Source organism: Sorex fumeus, unplaced genomic scaffold (assembly GCF_029834395.1).
Source record: "Sorex fumeus unplaced genomic scaffold, SorFum_2.1 ptg000101l, whole genome shotgun sequence".
NCBI classification, from domain to species: Eukaryota; Metazoa; Chordata; class Mammalia; order Eulipotyphla; family Soricidae; genus Sorex; species Sorex fumeus.
The window spans coordinates 1,082,058-1,109,277 of record NW_026606158.1 but is presented as its reverse complement, the minus strand read 5'-3'; the positions used below and the strand labels follow the sequence as shown (position 1 = coordinate 1,109,277).

Genomic DNA, 27,220 nt, shown 5'->3' with positions numbered 1-27,220 from the left:
CTCTCGGGACGGAACTTTTCTCTATGAGCAGAACTTTTCTACTTGGGAAAACCGGAACCGTGGATTTTTTTTTTCTCCCACCTTCACCTGCATAAAACTCACCCACAAAACTAGCAATGAGTGATCAGATTTTCCTTCCTAAACCCCAGCTGGAACATGTGGGTTCAGCAAGTACTTCAGTTCTTCTTCTTCCTTTTTTTTTTTTTTTTTTTTTTGCTTTTTGGGTCACACCCAAATGCTCTGGGGTCATTCCTGGCTCTGCACTCAGGAATCACTCCTGGCGGTGCTTGGGGGACCATATGGGATGCTGGGGATCGAACCCGGGTCGGCCACGTGCAAGGCAAACGCCCTACCCACTGTGCTATCGCTCTGGTCCCGAGTACTTCAGTTCTAAAGTGGTCCACAAACTGGGGCTGGGGCAATAGCACAGCAGGTAGGGCGTTTGCCTTGCACGCGGCAGACCTGGGTTCAATTTCCAGCATCCTAAATGGTCCCCTGAGCACCGCCAGGAGTAATTCCTGAGTGCAGAACCAGGAGTAACCCTGTGCATCGCCAGGTGTGACCCAAAAAGCTAAATAAATAAGTAAATAAAATAAAGTGATCCACAAACTAACATCAGCTAAAAATGCCCAGGGCCCCACACCCACCACATATACTAAGTCAGGAGAGCCTTGTGAGACTGGTGGGGCGTTGAACACTGGTCCCTCTGCCTGAAAAACCCATGTGCTCTCTCTAGTGCTAAGGCACTCTGATTTTATTATTATTATTATTATGCTTTTTGGGTCACATCCGGTGATGCACAGGGGTTCCTCCTGGCTTTGCACTCAGGAATTACTCCTGGCGGTGCTCAGGGGACCCTATGGGACGTCTGGGATTGAACCTGGGTCGGCCGTGTGAGCGGCAAACATCCTCCCCACTATAATATCACAAGTCCTTGGTTTTATTTTTGGATTTGGGGGCATACCTAGCTGTGCTGGAGGAAACCATATGTGGTGTCAGGGATCGAACCCGGGCTGGCTGAACGCAAGGCAAGCGCCTTAACCCCTATAATAGCTTCTCTGGTCCCCTAAGGCACTTTCATTAGGCCAGTACAAAGTGAGAAGATCCATTTTCTTTTCTGGGAAAAACCTCTTTTCAGTTCAGTGGTTTGACCATTATTCACAGGCCAAGGATTAAAAAAATATTTATCAGCCTGCTGTGTGTCATAATGAAGACACTTGAATTAAACCAAAAGCAGGAGCCAAGGAGGTCACACAGCAGGTAGGGTGTCTGCCTTGTACACGGCCGACCCAGGTTCAACTCCTGGCATTCCATATGGTTCCCTGAGCACTGCTGGGAGTGATTCCTGAGCACAGACCCAAGAGTGACTCCTGAATATCACATGGTGTATGTAGGCCAAAAGCAACAAAGGCAAAATGCGGGAGGGGCGAAGTGACAGGACATCGGGGAGGGTGTTTGTTCTTTGGTTTTTGCTTTTGGGTCACACCCGGCGATGCCCAGGGATTACTCCTGGTTCTGGTTCTGCACTCAAGAATTACTCCTGACGGGGCTGGAGTGATAGCACGGCGAGGAGGGCGTTTGCCTTGCACGCGGCCCGACCCGAGTTCGATTCCCAGCATCCCATATGGTCCCCCGAGCACAGCCAGAAGTAATTCCTGAGTGCATGAATCAAGAGTAAACCCTGCGCATCGCTGGGTGTGACCCAAAAAGCAAATAAATAAATAAATAATTAGGAAAAAAAAAGAATTACTCCTGGCAGTGCTCAGGGGACCCTATGGGATGCTGGGAATCGAACCCGGGTCAGTTGCTTGCAAGGCAAATACCCTACCCTCTGTGCTATTGCTCCAGCCCTAGGGAGGGTTGTTTGTTTGCCTTGCAGGAGGTTGACTCAGGGCACATGGTCCCCTAGCACTGCCAGGACTAATTCCTGAGTGCAGAGCCAGGAGAAACCCCTGAACATCACCAGGCATGCGCCCCCCCCCAAAAAAAAATGCAAATAGGGAGGCATCAAAGGGATCATATAGCAGGTAAGGTACTTTACCTTGTGCAGAGCCCACCCAAATTTGATCCCCAACATTCCATATGGTTCCCTGAACACAGCTAGGGCCAGAGGAATATTATAGAGGCTAGGATGCCTCCTTGTATCCCACCAACTCATTTCGAACCCTGGCAACATAGATCCCAAACACTGAGCCGAGTCAGAAATAGACCAACTGTTGGGTGTGGCCCCAAACCCCAACCCCCACCACCATCCCCACAAAAGAAAAGAAAATCAAACCCCCAACATTCCATATGGTTCCCTGAACACAGCTAGGGCCAGAGGAATATTATAGAGGCTAGGACACCTCCTTGTATCCCACCAACTCACTTCGAACCCTGGCAACATAGGTCCCAAACACTGAGCCCAGAGTCAGAAATAGACCAACTGTTGGGTGTGGCCCCAAGCCCCACCCTCACCCCCACCAAAGAAAAGAAAATCAAACAGCAGCGACCGTAGAGATGGCATATTTCTGGAACACTTAGGGTGTTTTCTTAGGGTGGGAGAAGTTTGAAGCCACACCCAGCAGCACTTAAGGATTACTCCTGGTGGTGCTCGGAGGACGGTATGAGATGCCAGGGATCAAACTCAGGTCAGTTATGTGCAAGGCAAGTAGAGACGGTGCCTTAACCCCTGTTCCAGGAATAATCCGAAAGCTTGCTATGCCTCTCTGAAATTCAGACACTCACCATTCACCTGACAGCTGGGGAGCAATTGACAGAGGCAGTCCTTCAAGTCAGTTGTGTTTTTTTTTCTTTTTTTTTTTTCTTTTTGGGTCTCACCCGGAGATGCACAGGGGTTACTCCTGGCTCTGCACTCAGGAATCACTCCTGGCAGTACTCAGGGGACCATATGGGATGCTGAGAATTAAACCCGGGTTGGCTGCGTGCCAGGCAAACGCCCTCCCCGTTTTGCTCTTGCTCCAGCCCCAAGTCAGGCCCATTTGGACTAGGTGAAAATTAGGGGTCCTTATACAAACGCACCACCCCCCTCTCCACCCCAATTCTGAGGATTCATCTTCAGGGCAGCTGGTGGAGTCCCTTCCCTGGCCCCTTCTGGTCAATACCTGCCAAAGCGGTTGACAAAGAGTCCGACGGAGAAGGAGCCGATCATGCCGCCGATGGAGAAGATGGCCACAGACACCGACCAGAGGCTGGTGATCAGCACCTCGCTGGGCGGCGTGCCCTGCTTATCTGTCAGAGTCTCATTCAGAAACATCTTGATGATCTGCAAGTGCCAACAGGTGGAGAAAAGACCAAGGTTGAGAATATACAGACATGGGACCTGCGGAAACCACCCCCCCCCTCTTTTTTTTTTTTTTTTTTGCTTTTTGGGTCACACCCAGCGACACACAGGGGACCATATGGGATGCTGAGACTCAAATCTGGGTCGGCCATGTGCAAGGCAAACGTCCTCCCCGCCATGCTATCGCTCCAGGCCCTCTTCCTCTTTTTTTCTTTGGACCACACCTGGTGATGCTCAGGGTGTACTCCTGGCTCGTTGCTCTGGAATTAGTCCTGGCGGTGTTAGGGGGGACCCCACAGGATGCCAGGGCTCAAACCCGGGTCGGCCAGGTGCAAGGCAAACACCCTACCCACTCTACTATGGCTCTGGTTCCACACTTTCTCTTCTAAGACCCCCCCCCCCCCCTTCTTGACTACTCATCCCTAAGGAAGCAGAAACAAACCATCACACAGTGAGAGAACCTTTGCTTTGGTGATTTAAAGCTTCTCCATTCTCTGGGTCGGGATCTCCAGCACCCCATGTGGTCCCACCACCGAGTCAGCAGACAGCCCTGGGCATTGCTGAGTTTGCAACATCCTCCCCTCCCCCCGCAACCCCGTCCTCCTACCTCGCAAAAGCCTTCCTCATCCTTGGAGCACAAGGGATAGGAATGGCAGATGCTTGGTAACTGCCTTGCACATAGCTATCTGGTTGGGATTTCTTTTGGCTTTTTTTGGGGGGGGGGGCCAGGGGGAGGTGACGCCCATGATGTTCAGGGGTTACTACTCCCAGCTCTGCATTCAGGAATTACTCCTGGCGGTACTCAGGGGACCCTATGGGATGCCGGGAATTGAACTAATGTTGGCCAGATGCAAGGCAAACAAACGACATACTCTGGCCCCCAGCCTGGTTTTGATTCCCAGTACCCCCACCAACGACCAAGATCCAGAGACTATAAAACCCAGCTCCCAGAAGCGCGTGGCCGCACTTGCGGCCACACGACATCTTATCTCATTCTTACTTTGGACAACCTGGCAGGCTACCAAATGTAACCTGCCCACATGGCAGAGTCTGGCAAACTCCCCGTGGCGTACCCAATATGCCAAATACCAGTAACAATGATGGGTCTCATTCTCCTAAGCCTGAAAGAGCCTTGAATATGGCACTTTTTAAAAAATCTCAGGGCTAGGACGAAGGAGACGTTACTGGGGTCTGCTCAAGGCAATCGACGAACAACAGGATGGTCGTGATCGTGATCGTGACCCCTTACTGTCCCCCAAGCCTGCCAGGAGTGACCCCTGACTGCAGAGCCAAGCTTGAACACTGTTCAGTGCACACACACTCCCACCCAAACAAGCAAGCAAACTTAAAACTTCTCACAGTCAGGGCAGAAAAGGTGGGGTGCTTCTCTGCAGGGAAAGTGCTTGTCTTACCCTGCACAGGTTCAACCCCTGGCACCCCAAGTGATCCCCAGAGCCCCACCTGGAGTGATTCCTGAGCTTAGAGCCAGGAGTATAAACCCTGAGCACAACTGAGCATGGCCCCACAATAAAATTAAAAGATTCCCCCTACACACACACACACACACACACACACACACACACACACACACACACCTCTCACTCCTGATCTCTCTTCAGTTTTAGGCAAGCTAAACTTCAAGGATATCTGCCTGCAATTTTTTTTTCTTCTTTTTGGGTCACACCTGGGGATGCTCAGGGGTTACTCCTGGCTCTGCACTCAGGAATTATTCCTGGCGGTGCTCAGGGGACGCCATGGGGTGTCGATGATTGAACTCCCATGGGCTGCGTGCAAGGCAAAAACGCTGTACTCTCATCACTCAGGCCCCTGTCTGCAAATCTCAGCCCCTCAGGAATCCCAGGCCCTTGGGGGTACTCAAGGTGGGTTGGGAGGCTAGCCACACTTACCATCTCGGGAGCATTGATGACGCCCGTGTTGTAGCCAAACTGGAAGGAGCCGATGGTGGCCACCGAGATGGCAAAGATCAGCTCGGAAGTCACCTGAGGAAGGGGGACAGAGAAACGGGTCTCAGGGCAGGGGCAGGAAAAAAGAAAAACAAGCCCTTGGCGTCTTAGATGAAGAACGCAAAGGGAGGCGGCGCCCGGAGGGCAGAGAAGTGAGTGCTCCGGGAGCACCGTGAGAAGATGGGAGGAGCTGGGTGAGCGGGTACAGCAGGCCCAAGGGTCCCTGAGCCTCCGTCCTGGGAAATCACCGATTGCATGACCCTGCCCCGGGCCCCCTGTTCCGTTGCCCGCGTCAGGTCCCCCAGGAGTCCGGGAGGGTGCGCGGGAGCGCGCGCGGATGGGTGTGTGTGCGTTGGCATTCGGTGTGTGTGTGTGGGGGGTGGGGGTTGTGTCTCCCTTCCCGCCCTGCTCGGGATCGAGTGCCCCACCGCGTCCACCCACAGTCCAGCGCAAAGCAGCCCCGCCGGTCCCAACCACTGCACTGTCACCTCCCACCCGGCAGGGGGAGAACGCAGCTCACCGGCCGCCCCGCCGCGGTTGGATTTTGGGGGGGGTTGGCAGGGAGGGCGGGCGCCGGGGTGGCACGATCCCAGCCACCGCGCACCGAGCCGGGCAGCGCGCTCGCGGAGAGGGGTCCCCTCAGACCGGCGCCCAGGGTCCCCCCGCACCCATCACCCGGCGCATCACCCAGCGCGCCCGCATCCCTGGCCGCAGGGCAGGTAAACGCCCGGGCACGGTCCCCACCTCCACCCCGGTTCATCCTTATCTGCTTCCAGGCCACCTTGACGGTTCCCCCAAAGTGACCTTGCCCCGGGAACAAGCGAGGCACCAGCCTGAGGTCAAACTCTTCATCTGAATCCTCTGGCGGTGCGTGGGTCTGTTGGTGGGGGGGGGGGAGGGGAGACCTGACTTCCCCCACCCCACCCCCACCCGAAATATTTACTATCCGCGAGGGCCCTCCACAAGCTGACAGCGGCCGGAAAACGCCTGCCTAGCCCCCCCCATACATTTTGGGTTAGCACCCCGCGACCCCCAATACCCACAACCACAGGCCACTCTGCCCTGGACCACACAGTCATCAATAAACTGCTCATCGCGAGCACACCTTGCACTTGTCGGGAAACTGATGGGTGGAGACTTTGCCCAGACCCCCTCCAGACAAATCTGGGGACCACCCCTCCCGGCTGCCTCGGGCGCCCACGTCGGGGCGCACGCCATCCGCGGGGGCCGGTGTCCGGGGTGGGGGGTGGGACAGATCCTCCACCCACTGCTCGCGACACCCCGGCACGGACGCGACGGTGCTTCTCCGGGGGGTCGGAGCCCCCCGCAGCGCGGCGAGGCAGAAGGCTCGGTGGCCTGGGTGGGGGAGCGGGGGACCCTCCGGGGAAGGCGCGGTGACTCAGGGACCCCGAGCTCGGCCGGCTCCTGCGTCCGGCCGGGCCTGTCCCCGGGCAGCCGCGCAGAAATAACGGGCCAGCCCGCGACCCCCCCGCGCTCACTCACCTTCCCGGTCCCCATGGTCGCGCGCGCCTGAATCCCGCGCCCGGACGCTTTGGAGAGCGATCTCGGTCCCGGCGTCCCGGAGAGGGTCCCCCTTGCCAGCCACCGGCTCACGGCCCAAACGTCCCCGCGCGCGCAGCGACAGCCACTTAGCGCCTGGAGCCCCACGGATGAGCCCGCAGACGTTTCCCCCTCCCAGGCTCCCGGCAAGACGCTCGCGCACCCCTTTATAATCTCTGCAGAGGGCGGAGTCCCCCCCCCACCGCGGGGACCCGCCTCCTGGGCCCCACCCCGCCCCGCCCCCAGCAAGCCGGTGACCGCTCGGAATGTGGCGACCTCAAACTCTGCCCCCACCGTGGGCAACCACTCCATCCCCCTGCTGTGAGCCGGTCCTCACCCCACCTCCCCTTTCCTTTATCAAACCACATCCTATACCCTCCCCTCCCACTCCGTTTTTTTTTTTTTCTTAAAAAAAAAAGAAAAAGCCTCTTCCCTCTTCTAAAGCAGCTTCTTGGTTTCACGGACAAAAAGGCAAGCCGAAAAGACGGGAGGGAGGGCAGGAAAAAAAAAAAAACAACAGTTTGCGCTTTGATCATCATCATTCTTCTTGTTATTTATTATTTTATTTGCCCTGGCATCTGCGCAGAAGGGGGCTTGATCTCCCGGGGGATGCGGCTGCCTCATCCGCGCTCTCCAGACGCCAAACGCGCTGAGTGAGTTACCCGGGTTGGCGGGCGCGGGAGCAGAAAGCAGCTACGATCCCACGATCCCACGCCTAATTTAGCCGCGGCTTTTGGAGTCTCTCAAAGGTTAAGGGAGGCGAGAGTCGGGCCATTCCCGGCTCGGAGCGAAGCTGCGTGGCTAAGCAGGACCCGCTCTCTCTGGGGACCACGGCGACGACGGCGCGCGGGATGCGGTCCAGGAGTCTGTCTGCACGTGGCATCTCCGAACCATCCACTCGGGATTTGACTCACTCTGCAAGCTTTGCCTCGGGCCTCGGCTTGAGAGCATCCAGAGCGGGACCAGCGATCAATTCCCGTTAAAGAGCCCTTTGCAGGGGCCTATGCTCTGTAGTACGGTGGCTAGGGCGCTTGCCTTGCGCGCCAGGCGGGGCCGGGTTCGAATCCCCACACCATAGGGTTCCCCCAGCACTGCCAGGAGTGATCCCAGAACGCAGAGCCAGGAATTAAGCCTTGAGCATGCTGGGTGTGGTATTCAGGGCGCCCCAAATACTTTTTCGGCCCGTTCCTCAAACTCTCAGTTCTTATTGGTAGTATTTTCTTCTTCCACTTAAAAATGGGCCTTGGAGGGGCTGGAGCAATAGCACAGCGGGTAGAGTGTTTGTCTTGCACGTGGCCAACCCGGGTTCGATTCCCAGCATCCAATATGGTCCCCTGAGCACCGCCAGGGGTAATTCCTGAGCGCAGAGCCAGGAGTAACCCCTGTGCATCACTGGGTGTGACCCCCCCATAAAAAAAGCAAATAATAATGGGCTGGAGCGATAGCACAGTGCATTTGCCTTGCACGCAGCCAACATGGCCGACCTGAGTTCGATTCCTCCGCCCCTCTCGGAGAGCCCGGCAAGCTACCGAGAGTATCTCGCCCGCATGGCAGAGCCTGGCAAGCTCCCCGTGATGTATTCGATATGCCAGACACAGTAACAACAAAGTCTCCAGTGGAGACGTTACTGGGCCCGCTCGAGCAAATCGATGAACAACGGGAGGACAGTGACAGTGATATAATAATAATAATAATAATAATAATAATAATAATGGGGCTGGAGGGATGGGTCATAGTCCCCTGAGCACAGAATCAGGAGTAGACCTGACTACCACTATGTGACAATCCCCCCCCCAAAACAAGAGGGGGCAAAGCCAACCCAACTGGTTCTTATACACTTGGTGGGAATAATCAATAGTCTATTCATTCCTTTCTTTGAATAAACAGAAATTGATTGTCCTGTAGGTGACAGAGCTACCGTAGTGTAGTGTTTAACGCTGATTAACTAGAAGTATTTTTTTGTCACCTCTAGTCCACTTCCTTCCACCCTCCTCACACCATCAATTTGTCTCTCTCTCTCTCTCTCTCTCTCCCCCCCCCCTCTTTTTTGGTGCTCAGAGGACCATATGGGATGCTGGGAATCAAACCAGGGTCGGCCGAGTGCAAGGCAAACGCCCTCCCCGCCGTGCTATCTCTCCAGCCCCCCTCTCTTTTTTTAAATTAAAGAGCTGTGATGTACGAAGATGTTGACAGTTTTAGACACACGGTATTTCAGCACCAATCCTACCCCCAGTGTCTACTTCCCTCCACCAGCACCGTGAATGTCTGTAAGGCACGAAATTAAATATCTGATGACTAAACAGTACAAGAAAAACCGGAGAAGAGGGCCCAAGAGAGACCCAGGTTTGATCTGGGGCACCCGGGAATAATTCCTAGAGTCCCACCAAGAGTGATCCCTGAGCACAGGACCGGGAGTAAACCCTGAGCACGGCTAAGCAGGTGTGGCCCCAAAGCAAAAAAAAAAAAAAAAGTTTTTAAAGAGACTGAAAACACAAGACAGCTTTGACCTGCAGAGGATGTTGGGAGGGGGGGATGAAGGGGAACCCGGGTGGGGTTAAACAAAGAAAAGGCTTTGAGTTGTGGCTAAGTAAGAGATAACGGGCAGGGGGTGGGGGGCGGGCTGGAGAGAGGGGATTAGCAATGGTCACATTCCTAATACCCTAGAATTTGTAGCCTAGCAACCCCCTGGGTCTGGGAGAGGCCGGTGCCGGCTGGAAAACGCTGGAAAACGCTGGAAAACGCTGGCTCCGAGTTTTCCAGACGGTAAACGGAGGAAGCGCATCTTCCCTGGGGGTTTGGGTCTGTGGGGTTAAAATTCAAACCGATACCGCTGGGTCTGGAGCAAGCAGATGATCTGGGCACCCCCCTTCCCCTTTGCTTCCTCCCCCCCACAAATGAGGAGCTTCTGCAGGTCTGACCACAAGGCAGTCATCTGGGGACGTGTGGAACGTGACGGGCGCGAGAGCCTTCCCCGAGGGCGGGGCCCCCCACCCCGCCCCCACCCCGCCTTCCAGGAAACTGGACCCAGAGGCCCCGGGTTTCCACAGCAACTGAATGCCTGGCCGGAGGATGAGAGACTGTCCCGTCGTCGGGCGGCGGGCCAGGCCTACTGAGGCCGGCCTCTTACATAACCATGTTCTCTAGTAGCCCGTTTGCAAGTGGGGAGACCTTGGGGGTGGGGATGGGGGTACGCGTGGAATCGGCCGTAGGCATCGGGAAACCGTCCTGAGCGGTATTGGAAACCTCAATCCGTGGCAGAAGTTAGAAAAAACAACTAAAAGGAGTTAAGAGAAGAGAAATTCACGTGGACAATCTGCTGATTTGATCCAACCTAGTCAATAGAGTAGAATTTCAGCCAATAATCTATAGAAACTTTCTTATTCTTCCTCTGTTTTTCCCTCCCCTTTTTTGTTTTTTTTTTTGGGGGGGGGTCACACGGGCGATGCACAGGGGTTACTCCTGGAGGTGCTCAGGGGACCATATGGGGTGCTGGGGATCGAACCCGGGTCGACTGCATGCAAAGCAAAGGCCCTACTCCCTGTACTATCACTCTGGCCACCCTCCCCTTCTTTCTTTCTTTCTTTCTTTCTTTCTTTCTTTCTTTCTTTCTTTCTTCTTTTTCTTGCTTTCTTTTTCTTTCTTTCTTCTTTTTTTTGCTTTCTTTTTCTTTCTTTCTTTCTTTTTCTTTCTTTCTTTTTCTTGCTTTCTTTCTTTCTTCTTTTTCTTGCTTTCTTTTTCTTTCTTCTTTTTCTTGCTTTCTTTTTCTTTCTTTCTTTCTTCTTTTTCTTTCTTTCTTTTTCTTGCTTTCTTTTTCTTTCTTTCTTTCTTTCTTCTTTTTCTTTCTTTCTTTCTTCTTTTTCTTGCTTTCTTTTTCTTTCTTTCTTTTTTCTTGCTTTCTTTTTCTTTCTTTCTTTTTCTTGCTTTTTCTTTCTTTCTTTCTTTCTTTCTTTCTTTGTCTTTCTCTCTCTTCCTTTCTTTCTCTTTCTTTCTGGTTTTTGAGCACACCCAACAGTGCTCAGGGGTTCTCCCTGTTCTGTCCTCCTAGTAGGGCTCTGGGGACCACACAGGCCGCTGAGATTGAGCCCAGGTGGGCACAATCACTCCAGACCCTCTTTTTCTCCTATTAACTCTTACAAACCCAGTGCCTACTGGATATGAACCAGGATGGAAAGACTTTCCCTGAGAGTTCAGTTAGGAACTCTGTAACCCAAGGGGCCATTTGAGAGTTCCCCCACCGGCCCTACTGGGCAGATCCCCAAGATGTAGGGGCTGGGAAAAATGGGTGCGCTGGTCTGAGAGTTTGCTGCCGAGAGACAGCACAGCGGGTAGAGCGCTTGCCTTGCATATGCCCACCAGAGTTCCATCCCCTGCATCCCACAGGGTCCCCTGAGCCCTGTCAGGTGTAGTGCAGAGCCAGCCTTCAGGAGGAAGCCCTGAGCATAGCCAGATTGCCCCCATAGAAGCAACAAGCGACAGTTCTCTGTGAATGAAAGGCAGGAGGAAAGCTCACGAGGGAACTAGGCTGCTTTCAGAGAAGAAGCTGCGCTTCCTCCCGTTTCCTATCAGGTGGGGGGACGCCCCCACCATCCGTGCAAGGTCATCTGGGTGACTCAGGCTGGGAGCGTCACTCCACTGCTCTGATGCTACCAGCATCCTTCTGAGTAACTCTTTTTTGTTTCACTTTTTTTTTTTTTGCTCTCAGAACCTGTATTGCAAACCATAATGTTCAGAAGGAGGGTGTGTGTGTGTGTGTGTGTGTGTGTGTGTGTGTGTGTGTGAGAGAGAGAGAGAGAGAGAGAGAGAGAGAGAGAGAGAGAGAGAGAGAGAGAAGAAGAAGAAGAATACAGCTTTGGCGGGCCGGAGCAATAGTCCAGCGGGTAGGGCGTTTGCCTTGCATGCAGCCAACTCGGGTTTGATCCCCAGCATCCCATATGGTCCCCTAGCATCTAATAATTCCTTAGCGCAGAGCCCAGGGTAAGCCCTGAGCATCACCAGGCATGGCCCCCAAACCAAAACAAAATAAAAAGAAAGAGGCAGAGGGTTGAAAGCTGTATTCTCTGGCTATACTCTTAAGGACCTTGGAAAAGGCTGACAGGGAGGAAACATTCTAGCGACTTGTATATTTGAAAGATTATGATCAAGGAGCATCTGCTGAACTCCAGGCTCAAAAGGCGGCTCAGGGCGGGCCCAGGGCCCGGCCTTCACGCTCCGGATGAGAGTCCGGCCCGGCCAGCCTCCCCATGGGCACAGTTCAGCTCTTGGCTGACAGGTTTTGGCATCAGTGAGCTGGCTGGGATCTTCGGGAATCCACGCGAGATTCCCACCTGAGTTCGAGCTCAATATTCGCTGGCCGCGGGATCTGGAGGTACGTGCAAGGGAAACAGCCAGTTGGGAAAGCCAGTGTCCTGGAGGGCCCGAGAGATGGCACAGCGGGTTTGATTCCGGGCACCACAGGTGGTTCCCCATGTACCACCACAAGTAAGGCCTGAGCATTGTTGAGTATGGCAATAATAATAATAATAATAATAATAATAATAATAATAATCCAAAAATAAAAATAAATGTGCTATTTGGTATCTGCTAAATATTTTCTTTTCTCTTTCTATAGCAGACATAGTAGAAATAGTAGACACGATTGTGTCTGCAAGGAGGGGCCAGAGAGTCAGACAGAATTCAGTGTGTAAGGCCCTGGCTTTGCCCTCAGCACAGGTGTGATCTCCGCATTGCACATGGGGAGGGGAGGGGAGGGAAGGGCATGGGAGAAGAGAGGGAGGGAGGGGAGGGGGGAGGGGAGGGGAGCACAAGTTGGCTGGGCGCAGGCTTGGCCTGAGTTGCATTCCCAGCACTGTCTGGTCCCCTGAGCACTGCGAAGAGTCACCCACTGAGCACGGGACTGGAAGCATCCCCCAAAGGCCACCGGGTGTTTGTGGCCCAAAGAAGAACAACAACAAAAGCCCAAGGAAGTCCGGAGAGAGGAGTGTGTGTGTGGGGGGGGGGGGGGGGGCAAATTGCAGGGTCTCCCAGGAGTCAGTGGGGGGGTGGGGGTGTTCTGTGTTCTGGAATCTCAGGGGCAGTGGCAGGGAAGGGAGGGGGGCTCCCAGCTCTGTGGGGGCGCAGTGGGGCAGGATGTTTGCGAGTGATAACCAGTGGAAAGACAAACAGACCAAGGGCCCTAGATTCTGGGAACTCAGGAATTCAAACACTTTGAGTGAAAACCGGGAAAACCGCCACTATGACACCATGTGGATGATATTTCAGAGGCACGATAAAGGCCAGTGCCTCAAGGTTTCTCCTGTCTGTTTGTCACCGTGTTCCATAAAGAACAACTTTTGTGGATTTTTGGTTTTGGGGTTTTTTGTTTGTTTGTTTGTTTGTTTTTTGCTTTTTGGGTAATACCTGGCAATGCCCAGGGGTTACTCCTGGCTCTGCATTCAGGAATTACTCCTGGCGGTGCTTGGGGGACCCGATGGGATGCTGGGAATCGAACCCAGGTCGGCTGCATACAAGGGAAACACGCTACCCACTGTGCTATCGCTCCAGTCCACCTTTTTTTGGTGTGTGTGTGTGTGGGGGGGCGGGAATGGTTGGCTGGACCACACCGGGCAGTGCTCAGGGCTTACTCCCACTTTTGCACTCAGGGGTCACTCCTGGTGGCTCTAAGGGAACGGGACGGGTGGCTGGGAATGGAACCCCGGTTAGCTGTGTTCAAGGCAGACACCTCCCCGCGGTACCCTCACTTTGGCCCATTGTCTTTTTTCTTTTTTTTTTTTTTTTTGCTTTTTGGGTCACACCTGGCGATGCACAGTGGCTACTCCTGGCTCTGCACTCAGGAGTTACTCCTGGCGGTGCTCAGGGGACCATATGGGATGCTGGGAATCGAACCCGGGTCGGCCGCATGCAAGGCAAACACGCTACCCACTCTGCTATCTCACCAGCCCCTGTCTTTGTTTTTTTAAAGCATCACTGGAGGGACCAGAGCGATACTGTAGCAGGTAAGGTGATTGCTTTGCAAACAGTCGACCCAAATTTGATTTCTAGCCTCCACATATTGTTCCTCAAGTCCTGCTAGAAGGGGCCGGAGCCATAACACAGAGGGGAGGGTGCTTGCTTTGCACACCGCCTATCCGGGTTCAGGTTCGATCCCCGGCATCCCATAGGGTCCCCCGAGCACCATCAGGAGTGATTCCTGAGTGCAGAGCCAGGAGCAACCCCTGAGCATCACCGGGTGTGACCTAAAAAGCAAAAAATATAAAAATATAAAAATAAAAAAAAATAGCACTGCCAGGAGTGATCCCCAAGCGCAGGAGTAAGCTCTGGGCGCTGCTGGGTGAGACCTTACCCACGCTGCACTCAGGGGGTCCTCCTGGCCAGGGGGGGTTGGGGGAGCCTATGGGGTACCAGAGAACGAATGTGCAAGACAAGCACCCTACCGGCTGTACTATCATTCTGGCCCCGGGGAGCAGGGTTTTGAACCCATGACCTCATACACGCGAAGCATTCACTTCACTCCTGACCCGTGTGTTATCTCCATCACTGGGCCAGGCCCCTAGGGGAGCCTGGTCTGTTCATCTGGCCCAGAACGGAGTTAGGCTCCATACATGTATGTTTCATCTCCGGATGGCTAGCTGGGGTGGGGGGGTGGGGTGGAGTGGGGAGTGGGAGGCGGGAGTGGGGAGTGGGGTGGGGGTTGGGGGGGGAGCCACAAGGTGATGAAGTCTCTCGGAGCCTCAGGACCCCCAGAGCCATAGTCCAGCGGGGAGGGCGTTTGCTTCACACGCGGACGACCAAGGTTCCATCCCCAGCATCCCATAGGGTCCCCTGAGCACCGCCTGGGAGTGCAGAGCCAGGCCTAACCCCTGAGCATCGCTGGGTAAGCCCCGAGCCAAAAAGCCAAAAGGAAAAAAGAGAGAGACTCGGGATCCAGACAAAGGCAGGCCCTGGTGCGAATATTCTAGAACATTCTACAGGAAGCCTCACCACCTCCTGAGTCTTGCTCCAGACTTCCTCAGTGTATTGAAACTGCCTGACACCCCAGGGTGAATCCCTACAGATAAGCCCGGCTTTGGCCACCCCAGGCCCTTCCCCAGAGTGCGAGACCTTCTCTCACTGAAGGAGGCAACAAATAAACCCTTATCACCTCTCCAGGGCTGGGCAGGCGTCTGGCACAGCAACACCCTAGAGCAGAGTTTCCTGGTAAACAGGACAGGGCTGGAACTGGGAGGAAGCTCGGCTAACCCCTTGCCAGTTCTGCCGGCTTCCCTTCCTTGGCTCCAGCTGCGGAGAGTTACTGCTCTTCGTAACAAAAGTGGCAGGCCGGCAAAAACTGACCCTGAGATAGGATCCTGAAGTGGGTCCCACACTGGCGCCAGGAGGGCTGGCGTTGGGATGCGTAGGGCACCTGGGCATCGTACGGGAGCATCATTGTAGAGTAGCAAGTGGAGGAAGGGCAGGAGAGAAGAGGGAGAATGGGGCAGGAGTGATAGCACAGCGGGGAGGGGCGTTTGCCTTGCACCCGGCAGACCCGGGTTCGATTCTCAGCATCCCATAAGGTCCCTGGAGCACCAGCAGGACTTTTCCTGAGTGTATGATCCAGGAGTAACCCTGGTGCATTACTGGGTGTGAGGCAAAAAAAAAAAAAAAAAAAAAAAAAAGAGCAGGGGCTGGAGTGATAGCACAGCAGGTAGGGCATTTGCCTTGCACGCCGCTGATGACCCGGGTTCGATTCCCAGCATCCCATATGGTCCCCCGAGCACCGCCTAGGGTAATTCCTGAGTGCATGAGCCAGGAGTAACCCCTGAGCATCGCCGGGTGTGACCCAAAAAGCCAAAAAAAAAAAAAAGAGCAGAGGAAGGAGAATGAGTGTGTGTGTGTGTGTGTGTGTGTGTGTGTGTGTGTGTGTGTGGTGTGGTGCGTGGGGGAAGGCGGGAATAAAACTCACACACAAATGCAAGGCAACTGCTCTATTTGAAACCATGGCCCAAGTCTTAGTCTTCAAACTTTACAAGTGCTTAGTACATTAAATGATTTTGTTTTTGTTTTGGTTGATTCCAGCCGTGCTCAGGGATCACTCCTGGCAGGCCTGGGGGACCCAGTGGAATGTTGGGGATTGAACCCGGGTCAGCCACGTGCAACCCTGTTATACTACTGCTGCAACGCCCCCCCTTTTTTTTAAAAATTACTCTTGGTGGGGCTGGAGCGATAGCACAGCGGGTAGGGCGTTTGCCTTGCACACAGCCGACCCAGGTTCTATTCCCAGCATCCCATATGGTCCCCTGAGCACTGCCACGAGTGATTCCTGAGTGCAAAGCCAGGAGGAACCCCTGTGCATCGCCAGGTATGACCCCCAAAAAAGCAAAATAAATAAACTAATAATAATAATAATAATAAAAAGAAATTTAACAAATTTTAAATAATAAATTAGGCTCCGGGGCTGGAGCCCATAGCACAGTAGGTAAGGTGTTTGCCTTGCACGCAGCTGACCCAGGTTCGATTCCCAGCATCCCAGATGGTCCCCCGAGCACCGCCAGGAATAATTCCTGAGTGCATGAGCCAGGAGTAACCCCTGTGCATCACCAGGTGTGACCCAAAAAGCAAAATAAATAAATAAATAAATAAATAAAAATTAAAAAAATTATGCTCAAGGGGGCTGGAGCGATAGCTCAGCAGTAGGGCGTTTGCTTTGCACGCGGCTGACCCGGGTTCAATTCCTCCGCCCCTCTTGGAGAGCCTGCAAGGTACCAAGAGTATCTCGCCCACACGGCAAAGCCTGGCAAGCTACCCGTGACGTATACAATATGCCAAACACAGTAACAACAAGTTTTACAATGGAGACATTACTGGTGCCCGCTCGAGCAAATCGATGTACAGTGCTACAGTGCTACAGGCTCAAGGGGCTGGGGTCATGCTCCGCACGCTGGAACCCTGGATTCGATCCCCCCTGTACCACATGGTCCTTTAACCACCTTGTGGAAAGCAACCCTCACTCCCCTAAGCACTGCCTGGTATGATCCCAAAACAAATTGGAACCAAAAATTTACTTTTGTTTGGATTTGAAGAGATAGTACAGCAGTCGGGGTGCTAGGCCTTGAGTGAGGCTGACCTGGGTTGGGTCTCCAGCACCCAAGCTTGCTAGGAGTGATCCCTGAGCACAGAACCAGGAGTAAGCCTGGGACAACCAAAAAATAGTTAATTTTTGTTGTCCTAATTACAGAGTAGAGATATAAAACAATCTGAACTTTTTGCTCTCTTTTTATAATAAGTTGCAAAAGGAATTAAAATCTACCAGACCTGGGTGCTTTTCATTGACAGCAGCTTTCTTTGTTATTTGGAGCATTTAAATATTGTTTGGTACCATGTCTTTTATTATGTCATTCTATTATGACACCTTATTATCTCATTCCTACTTTGGACAAACTGGCAGGCTACCGAATGTAGCCTGCCCACACGGCAGAGTCTGGCAAACTCCCCGTGGCGTACCCAAAATGCCAAATACCAGTAACAATGATGGGTCTCATTCTCCTAAAGACTCCTAAAGAGCCTTGAATATAATCTCAGGGCTAGGATGAAGGAGACGTTACTGGGGCCTGCTCGAGGCAATCGACGAATAACAGGATGACTTGTGTGACTTGTGTGACCATGTCTTGGTGTTGAGCAAAATCCTTTGTAAATTTAATTTAAAGGTACTTATTTGGGGGGCTGGAGCAACAGCACAGCGGGTAGGGAGTTTGCCTTGCACGTGGCCAACCCGGGTTCGATTCCCAGCATCCCATATGGTCCCCTGAGCACTGCCAGGGGTGATTCCTGAGCCAGGAGTAACCCATGTGCATCGCCAGGTGTGACCCAAAAAAGAAAAAAAAATAAAAAAGATACTTATTTGGGAGGCCGGAGCAATAGTACAGTGGGTAGAACATTTGCCCTTGCACAAGACTGACCTGGGTTGAATCCCTGCCATCCCATTTGGTTTCCTAAGCATCTTTGGGAGTGATTCCTGAGTGCAGAGTCAGGAATAATCACCAGGCGTGGCTCCCAAAACCAAAAGAAGGAAAACGCTATTTATTTTGGGAGCCAAACTGATAGTATAGTGGGTCGGGTAGTACCTAGCACAGCAAGCCAACCGGGGTTCAATCCCCAGTATCCCATAGGGTCCCATGAGCCTGCCAGGATTGATCCCTGAGCACTGAGCCAGGAGTAAGGCCTAAGCAATGCCGGATATGGGTCCCCCCCCCCATCTCCTTCTAACAGAGAGAGGGGAGAGAGAGAGAGGAGAGAGAGAGAGGAGAGGTCTTGCCAAGCATGACTGCTTTCTGATGGCAGCCTCTGTGTGTGGGAAGTCTGATTCATAGCGCGGGGGAGCACAGCTGTGTGAGAGCCCAATCTGGAATCATCTCCAGGCCCTTCCCTACTGTGGCTCAGACAAGCAAGCACGCCGGAGACTGAAATTCCACCCTGGTGTAGCACGAGCAGAACATCATGGAGATTAGCAAGTGGGTATCAATCCCAACATTTTGCGGGGGTTGAGGGGTGTTTCCTTTTTTTTTCTTTCTTTCCTTTTTCTTTGCTTTTGAATCACACCCGGCAATGCACAGGGGTTACTCCTGGCTCTGCACTCAGGAATCACCCCTGGCGGTGCTCAGGGGACCACATGGGATGCTGGGAATCGAACCTGGGTCGTCTGCGTACAAGGCAAACGCCCAACCCGCTGTGCTATCGCTCCAGCCCCTGTTTTCTTATTTGGGGTCACACCTGACTATGCACAGGGCTTACTCCTGGCTATGAGCTCAGGAAATCACGCCTGGCAAGGCTCAGGGAGGCAGGTTCAGTGCCAGAGACCCAACTTGGGCCGGCCGTGTGAAGGGCCAGTCTCGCTATACAATCGCTCCAGCACCAGACACCCCTCCCTCTGCCCCCCGCGGCTTTGATTTAGTACAGTCTTATTTACTAATTCTGTTCTCCACTACAAGTCAAGATTTTTTCAGAGGAAGGAGCCGGTGCAAGGGGGGTGCCGAGATAACCCCTGATGCCAGTGTTTAATGAGGAGAAGGGCAGGGACTGGAGCGATAGCACAGCGGGTAGGGCGTTTGCCTTGCACGCAGCCGACCTGGGTTCGAATCCAGCATCCCACAGGGTCCCCTGAGCACCACCAGGGGTAATTCCTGAGCGCAGAGCCAGGAGTGACCCCTGTGGCATTGCCGGGTGTGACCCCCCCCCCAAAAAAAAGCGGTTTTTAATGCTGAGGGGCAAAAGGCGGGAAGTGGAACATATTTCTCTGGTAGCAAACAGGGAAGCTTAACAAAAGGAATGCGGTGGACCAGTGTAAGAGGCTGGTGGGTAGGTGTTTTGCCTGGCATGCGGATGGCCCGGGTTTTGTCCCCATACCCGATTCGGTATCCTGAGTCCCACCAGGAGTAAAGCCTGGAGCACTGCCAGAGTGGCCCACAAAGCAAAAAGAAAAAAATAAAGATATACGTGGGGGCTGGATCGATAGCACAGTGGGGAGGGTGTTTGCCTTGCACGCTGCTGCCCTGGGTTCAATTCCCACCATCCATATAGTCCCCTGAGCACCGCCAGGAATAATCTCCTGAGTGCATGAGCCAGGAGTAAACCCTGTGCATTGCCGGGGTGTGACCCACAAGCACTGTAGCACTGTCCTCTCGTTTGTTCATCGATTTGCTCGAGCGGGCCAGTAACGTCTCCATTGTGAGACTTGTTGTTACTGTGTTTGGCATATTGAATACGCCATGGGGGAGCTTGCCAGGCTTTGCCCTGCGGGCGGGATACTCTCTGTAGCTTGCCGGGCTCTCCGAGAGGGGCGGAGGAATCGAACCCTGGTCTGCTGTGTGCAAGGCAAACGCCCTACCCACTGTACTATCGCTCCCGGCCCATGACCCCCCCCCCCCAAAAAAAAAAGATGAATGAGGTTAAAGAGAGAAGACCTGGGGCAGGACGTAGCTCAGCAATGGGTGAGGGGACGGGTGAGTCTCAGGGACGGTCCTGGGTTCACCCTTAGCACCTTTACCACCCCTACCTCCTCCAGAAAGGCACAGGAGTCCAACTAAAAGGGAGTCCCACTGGGGCTGGAGCAATAGCACAGCAGGTAGGGCGTTTGCCTTGCACGCAGCCGACCCGGGTTCGATTCCCAGCATTCTATATGGTCCCCTGAGCACCGCCAGGAGCAAAGCCAGGAGTAACCCCTGAGCACCGCCAGGAGCAAAGCCAGGAGTAACCCCTGAGCACCACTGGGTGTGACCCGAAAAGAAAAATAAATAAATAAATAAAAGGGAGTCCCACTGGCCCTAAGTTGAAGGTAATTTGGATATCAGACAGAGAAGATTGAAACAGAGTAAAATCTCAGATTAATATGGGGGGGGGGGGGGCGGGGGCGGGCAGGGAGACAGGACAAAGGTTAAGGCGTTTCTCTTGCACGTGACTGTCCTCTCCTTGATTCCAGCACCGCGGAGTCCCTTGAATAATACCAGGAGTGACCCTTATACCAGGAGTAACCCTTGAGCACCACGGGTGTGGCCTCCAAAACCAAATCCCCGAATAGAACAAAGCAGAGGCAGAGAGATAGCCCAGCAGGGAGGGCGTTTGCCTCACCTATGGCCGACCCAGGTTCAATCCCCAGCATCCCCTCTGGTCCACCAAGCACCATCAGGAGTATTTCCTGGGTGCAGAGCCACATATAAGCCCTGAGCATCGCCGGGTGTGGCCCCCAACAGACAACAAAAAGGCAAAGGAAAAACTAGAAAGATAGTACCAAGATCTGGGGCTGGGATGTGGCCAGCGGGGGTGGGCAGGGCAGGCAGAGTGGGGGTTAGGACAATGAGATTGTCCTGGGGTGGCACTGCAATGGTGGCGACATGTCAGAGGGCTAGGAAAGAGGGTACAGTGGGTAAGGCACGTGCCTTGCACATGGCCACCCTACAGCACTGCCAGGAATGAAACTGAGCACAGAACCAGGAGTAATCCCTGAGCAGAGCTGGATGTACAACCCTGCTACCTCAGAAAGAAAGAAAGAGAGAGAAAGAGAGTAAGAGAGAAAGAGAAAGAAAGAAAGAAAGAAAGAAAGAAAGAAAGAAAGAGAAGGGAGGGATGGAGGGAGGGAGGGAGGAAGGAAGGAAGGAAGGAAGGAAGGAAGGAAGGAAGGAAGGAAGGAAGGAAAGAAAGAAAAAAGGGGACTGGAGTGATAGCACAGCAGGTAGGGCATTTGCCTTGCACGCAGCCGACCCTGGTTCGATTCCCAGCATCCCCATATGGTCCCCCGAACACCGGCAGGAGTAATTCCTAGAATGCCCTGAGCATCACTGGGTGTGACCCAAAAAGCAGCAGATGAAGGTGTCATCTAAAACTTGCACTGTAGCACTGTTCTCCCGTTGTTCATCGATTGCTTGGAGCAGGTCCAGTAACGTCTGCATTTTGAGACTTGTTACTGTGTTGGCATATTGAATGTTGGCATATAGCTTGCCAGTCTTTGCCCGAGAGGGGTGAAGGAATCGAACCCACCTCGGCCGGGCTGATTGTGCGCAAGGCAACGCCCTCCAGAAAAAAAAAGAAAGAAAGAAAAATACAAAGAAAAAAAGAAAGAAAGAAAGAAAGAAAGAAAGAAAGAAAGAAAGAAATAAAGATGTCACCATACATTTGTTCAAAGTCAGAAAATGCTAAAGACAAGCTTGGATCTAAAATAAACTTTGGATGTGAGGCGTCTGATGTGTCAGTATAGAATCCTGGGGTTCTATACTGTGCACTTTGAACTATACAAAGTACTTTGGCGGGACACATACTTCATCAATCAGACGCTTACGTTAGTAAACCAGAACACCAGCACAATTTCTGATCTGCCTTATCAATTTCATCAATTTCACTCGGATGAGCTGCCTTGAAGCCCTGCTGCCTCCAAGGTGGGTTCGCTCCCCCGCACCGCTGTGAATGGACTCCACTTCCGTTCCCCTAGTGAAACCGGTCTGGGAAAGAACGTGGCCCTTGCCGGTTTACTGGTTTTTGTTTGGGGGAGGGGAAAGGGTCGGGCTACATCCTGCACTCTTCAGAGCATCGTCCTGGCTCTGCGCTCAGGGATCACTCCTGAAACCATATGCTGTACCAGGGACAGAGCTGGGGTTGACTGCATACAAAGCAAATAAATGCGTTCTCTCTCCAGTCCCTGTTTTTTGTTTGTTTGTTTGTTTGTTTTGTTTGCCTTGGAGTCCACATCCAGCAGTACTCTGGCCCAGGGCTCAAGGATCACGCCCGGTTTGCTCAGGGCACATGGAGGTGATGGAGATCAAGGCATCCTGCTTGCGAAGCATCTGCTTCAGAGTTCAATCTCTCCAGTATTTTTTTTTTTAGAAATTATGAGTCTTTTTTAATATTCAAAGAAACTTTGTTTAATACTCAAAGAAACTTTGTTTCTTTGAGACAATTGAGCTGAGAAGTCATAGTTTCACAAATAGGAACCCAAATCTTAATTTTAATTAAGATTTGGCAAGAGCCTGGCCAAATTTAATTAAGATTTAATTAAGAGCCTGGCAAGCTCCCCGTGACGTATTCGATACGCCAAACACAGTAACAACAAGTCTCATGATGGAGACGTTACTGGGCCCGCTCGAGCAAATCGATGAACAATTTTAATACAAAAGGATAATATTTTTTTTCGGGTCACACCCGCCGATGCACAGAGGTTACTCCTGGCTCTGCGCTCAGGATTCACCCCTGGCGGTGCTCAGGGGACCATATGGGATGCTGGGAATCAAACCTGGGTGGGCCGCGTGCAAGGCAAACGCCCTACCCGTTGTGCTATCGCTCCAGCCCCACAAAAGAATAATTCTTAAGGAGCAAATGATAAGATACAAGTTTAAAAAAATCAACTTTAAGTAAAAAAAAAAAAGTAAAATACTCTGTAATCTGGACAATTAGTTTAGAACCTTAATTTGAAAGTAAGTTTCTATTTTATAAATGTTACTTTATAAAACCTGCAACTAAGAGGCTATTTGCGGGGCCAGAGTGGGAGGCTGGAATAATAGCACAGAGGGTAGGGTGTTGGCCTTGCACATGGCTGACCCTGGTTCGATCCCCGATCCCCAACATCACATATGATCCCCTGTGCACCACCAGGAGTGATTCCTGAGTGCAGAGCCAGGAGTAACCCCTGAGCATCGCTTGGGTGTGACCCAAAAAGCAAAAAAAAAAAAAAAAAAATTAAAAAGAGAGGCTATTTGCGGGGTATGTGGTTAGACCTCACTTTCTGGCGCTCAGGGTTTACTCCTGGCTCTATGCACAGGGATCATTCCACTCTCCAGTTCTATTTTACTTCAAAACAGAGCAGTATTTATTTCAGAATATGCTCTGCACCAAAGTTTCTCGAGCTGCCCTGACCATGGTCCCTCTCTTCAATCTTGTTTCTGTCCTATGGCCTCCTGTCCTTTGGTTGGCCCTCAAGTCTTATCCTGTGGCTGTGCATTTTTGTTTGTTTGGGGAGTGGGGTGGGAGTGGGGGGAGGGGGGACAAACCCAGCGATGTGTAGGGCTTACTCCACTCTGAGCTCAGGGCTCATTTTTGGCAGTGCTCGGGGGACCCTATGGGGTTCTGGGATCAAACCTGGGTTGGCCGCATGCAAGGCAAGCATCTTGCCTGCCAGCTGAACTATCTCTCTGGCCCACATGTACGTGATTTTTTTACCTTCTTGAAATATCCTGGGGCTAACAGGGGATCAGATGGGCTGGTTGAGAAATACTCTTCGAGACAATATCTAGGAAGATAAGTCAGCAAGGTTGAGAAACGGAGATCTGAAGCAGAAGGAAGGGCCAGGTTACTCGGCAGGGGAAGTGCATGTCTGTGTCTCAATTTATTTTTTTTCCTTTTTGGGCCATATCCGGCCATGCTCAGGGGTTCCTCCTGGCTCTGCATTCAAGATTTACTCCTGGCGGTGCTCGGGGGACACTATATGGGATGTGGGGTTCGAACCCGGGTCAGTCGCATGCAAGGCAAACGTCCTTCCCACTGTGCTATGGGTCCGTCCCCTGTGTCTCAACTCTAACTGAAAACAAACAAACAAACAAACAAAATCTTACACAAGTTACTCAAGGTTCAGCCCTAAACACTCCCCAATGCCCACCTGCCAAATTAATTTCGAAAGATAAAGGGCTAAGATAATACAGTGGGGAGGGCATTTGTCTTGCATGGTGTCACCTGAGTTTGATCCCTGGCACCCTATATGGTCCCCGAGCCTATCAGGAATGATCCCTGAGCACAGAGCCAGGAGTAAGCCCTGACTACCTCTGGGTGTGTCCTCAAAAAAAAAAAAAGAGAAAGAAGAAAGAAAGGAAGGGGGGAAAAAGGAAGAAAGGAAGAAGGGAAAAGGAAAGGAAAGAAAAGAAAAGAAAAGAAAAGAAAAGAAAAGAAAAGAAAAGAAAAGAAAAGAAAAGGTCATAGAGAGAGAGAGTGCAGAGGGTAGGGCTTTGCATGCGGCTAACCTGGGATCCTACAACCTGGCAGGCTACCGAATGAAACCTGCCCACACGGCAGAGTCTGGCAAACTCCCCGTGGCATACCCAATATGCCAAATACCAGTAACAATGATGGGTCTCATTCTCCTAACCCTGAAAGAGCCTTGACTATGGCACTTTTTAAAATCACAGGGCTAGGGCGAAGGAGACGTTACTGGTGCCTGCTTGAGGCAATCGAGGAACAACAGGATGATTGTGATCGTGATCGTGAACCTGGGATTCATCCCAGCATCCTACAGGGTTTTCAGAATCCCACCAGAAGTGATCTTTGAATTCAGAGCTAGGACTAAGCCCTGAGAACCACCAGGTGTTGTCCCCCACCCCTGAAAAAAAAAAGAAGATAAACAGGCAAAAAAAAAAAAGAATCTTGGGGATCTTTTTGTTTGGGGGTCACAACTGGTGGTTCTCCTGACTTGCTCCTGGCTCTGTGCTCAGGAATTATTCCTGGCGGGTACAGGAGACCATATGGGATGCCAAAGATTGAACCTGATTGGCTGCACGCAAGGCAAATACTCTATTATTATTTATTTTATTTTTATTATTTTATTTTATTATTTTTGCTTTTTGGGTCACACCCGGCGATGCTCAGTGGTTACTCCTGGCTTTGCACTCAGGAATCACTGCTGGCAGTGCTCAGGGGACCATATGGGATGCTGGGAATCAAACCCAGGTCGGCCGCGTGCAAGGCAAACGCCCTCCCCGCTGTGCTATTGCTCCAGCCCCAAGGCAAATACTCTACCCACTGTGCCATCGCTCTGTTCTCTGGGTTTATATTTAAAGACCATCTCAAGGGGGTTCCTTTGTGGTTTTCCTTTAGGACCAGAGAAAGGGCTGCTGCTCTCCATTGGGAAAGCCTGGCAGCCTCCCACTAAGGCAAGGGTGCTTACCTCCCACTGCCCCCGGGGAATCCCAGCCTCTTGGGTAGGGACACAACCAACCAGTGTTCTTTTAAAGACTCCATCTGGGGGATGGAGTGATAGTACAGCGAGGAAGGTGTTTGTCTTGCACACGGCTGACCTGGGTTCCATCCCGGCATTCCATATGGTCCCCGAGCACTGCCAGGAGTAATTCCTGAGTGCAGAGCCAGGAGGAACCCCTGAGCATTGCCAGGTGTGATCCCCCCCCCAAAAAAAAGACACCTCCCGGTTTAGGAGCCTCTCCAGGGGTGCTGGGGTCCAGGCAATGCAGGAGATAAAACCCCACTACTCATGAGGATTCAACGCACTGAACCATCAACTTGGTTGGGAATGTCTTTTGTTAAGGCTGTATTGTTATGTTATCTGTTTCCTCTTATTATCTGAGCCAGGAAGTAGCAGGAGAACAGCTCATTCAGTGGGCCTGACCCAGCAGAGGCATGCCAAGTCAGTCTAGCAATTTGAGAGGAACAGAGTTGTTTCGGTGGCTATTTAGCGTCTAGATCTCAATTCGCTTTTTTCTTGTTTCATTTTGTTTTGATTTGGCATCACCCTGGCTGAGCTTGGAGCCCGCTCCTAACTCCATTCAGGAATCATTCCAGGTGGAGCTTGGGGGACCCCGTCAGGTGTCAAAGATTGAACCCGGGTCAGCCTCATGCAAGGCAAGCTCCTCCCCTGGCTGTTTTATCTCTCTGGTCTCCTCAACTTCAGAATTTATCTATTTATTTATGGTTTGGGTGCCACACCTGGGGGGGGGGTTTCAGGGAACCATGGGGTGGATGTGAACCGGGGTTGGCCAGATGCAAGGCAAACACCCCCTGGACTATTGCTTCTGACACTCAACTTCAGTATTCATTTTTTCTTTATTAGATTATGGGCCACACCCAGTGATGCTGAGGGCTTACTCCTGGTTCTGTTCTCGGGGGTCACTCCTATCAGTGCTCAGGGCATTGAACAGGGATCAGCCGCATGCAAGGCAAGGCATGGAAAGCCTGTTTTCTGTGTCTTCAGCCTCATCTTCAGTATTTAAATCAGAGGCTATAGAACACACCTCAAGGAATCTGCAGGAGAATTAAGGGAGGCAACGCAGTAAATATAAACCCAATAAATGTGAAAGCCCTAGAAAATGTGTATTTAATCAGTCAGATGGTCATTCAAGGTCATTTAAGCATTTTTCATCAATTATCCACTTGTTCATTCTGGGTCACACCATTTATGCTCAGAGCTTACCCCTGGTTCTATCATCAGGGAACCATAACAGTCTTGGGGCCAGAAAGATAGTACAATGGGTAGGGTGCTTGCCTTCCTTACCTGGGTTCATGGAGCTGGAGCGATAGCACAGGGAGTAGAGCGTTTGCCTTGCATGTGGCAGACCTGGGTTCAATTCCCAGCATCCCATATGGTTCCCCGAGCACAGCCAGAAGTAATTCCTGAGTGCATGAGCCAGGAGTAACCCCTGTGCATCGCCGGGTGTGACCCAAAAAGCAAAAAAAAATAAATGAATAAATAAATAAATAAAAGACTGACCTGGTTCAGTTGAGTTCAATTCCCTGCACTCTGTATGGCCCCTCAAGCCCATCAGGAGTAACACTTGAGCACTTAACCTGAGCACTCCTGAGCAAAAATAAATGTGACCCCCAAAACGAAAAAACAAACAAAAATGAACTTGGGATAGTCTCCTGCAAGACAAGGTACCTTAATGCCAATTTGATCAAATTCGTATATGTATATAGTTTGTTTTGGGGCCACATTCAGTGTTGCTCAGGGCTGACTGGCTCTGAGTGAGTCGGGGGTCACTCCTGGCGGGGCTCAGGGGACCTTATGGGGTGCTGGGAATGGAATCAAGGTTGGCTGCATGCAAGGCAAGCGCCCTAACTCCTATACTATCGCTCCAGCCCCTCTGGCCTCCAGAAGGGGTTAAGTATCAGGTTAGGTAAGTTGGGGGCTATGCCCGACTCCATGCTGGGGTGCAGGAAGCCCCTGTTGGTGCAGTGCCGGGGA

At 52.1% G+C, this 27,220-nt stretch overlaps 1 protein-coding gene across 1 annotated transcript in view; it reads right to left on the bottom strand.

Annotated features, from left to right (window-relative positions):
- SLC2A3 (solute carrier family 2 member 3) overlaps window positions 1-27,220 on the bottom strand; it is a 98,751-nt gene that overhangs the window by 12,022 nt on the left and 59,509 nt on the right. The window contains exons 2-3 of the mRNA XM_056134713.1: window positions 5,191-5,283; window positions 3,105-3,265 (exon numbers count right to left, since the gene is read on the bottom strand). Coding sequence (XP_055990688.1) covers window positions 3,105-3,265; window positions 5,191-5,283 — 254 coding nt within the window. The remainder of the gene's footprint in view (window positions 1-3,104; window positions 3,266-5,190; window positions 5,284-27,220) is intronic.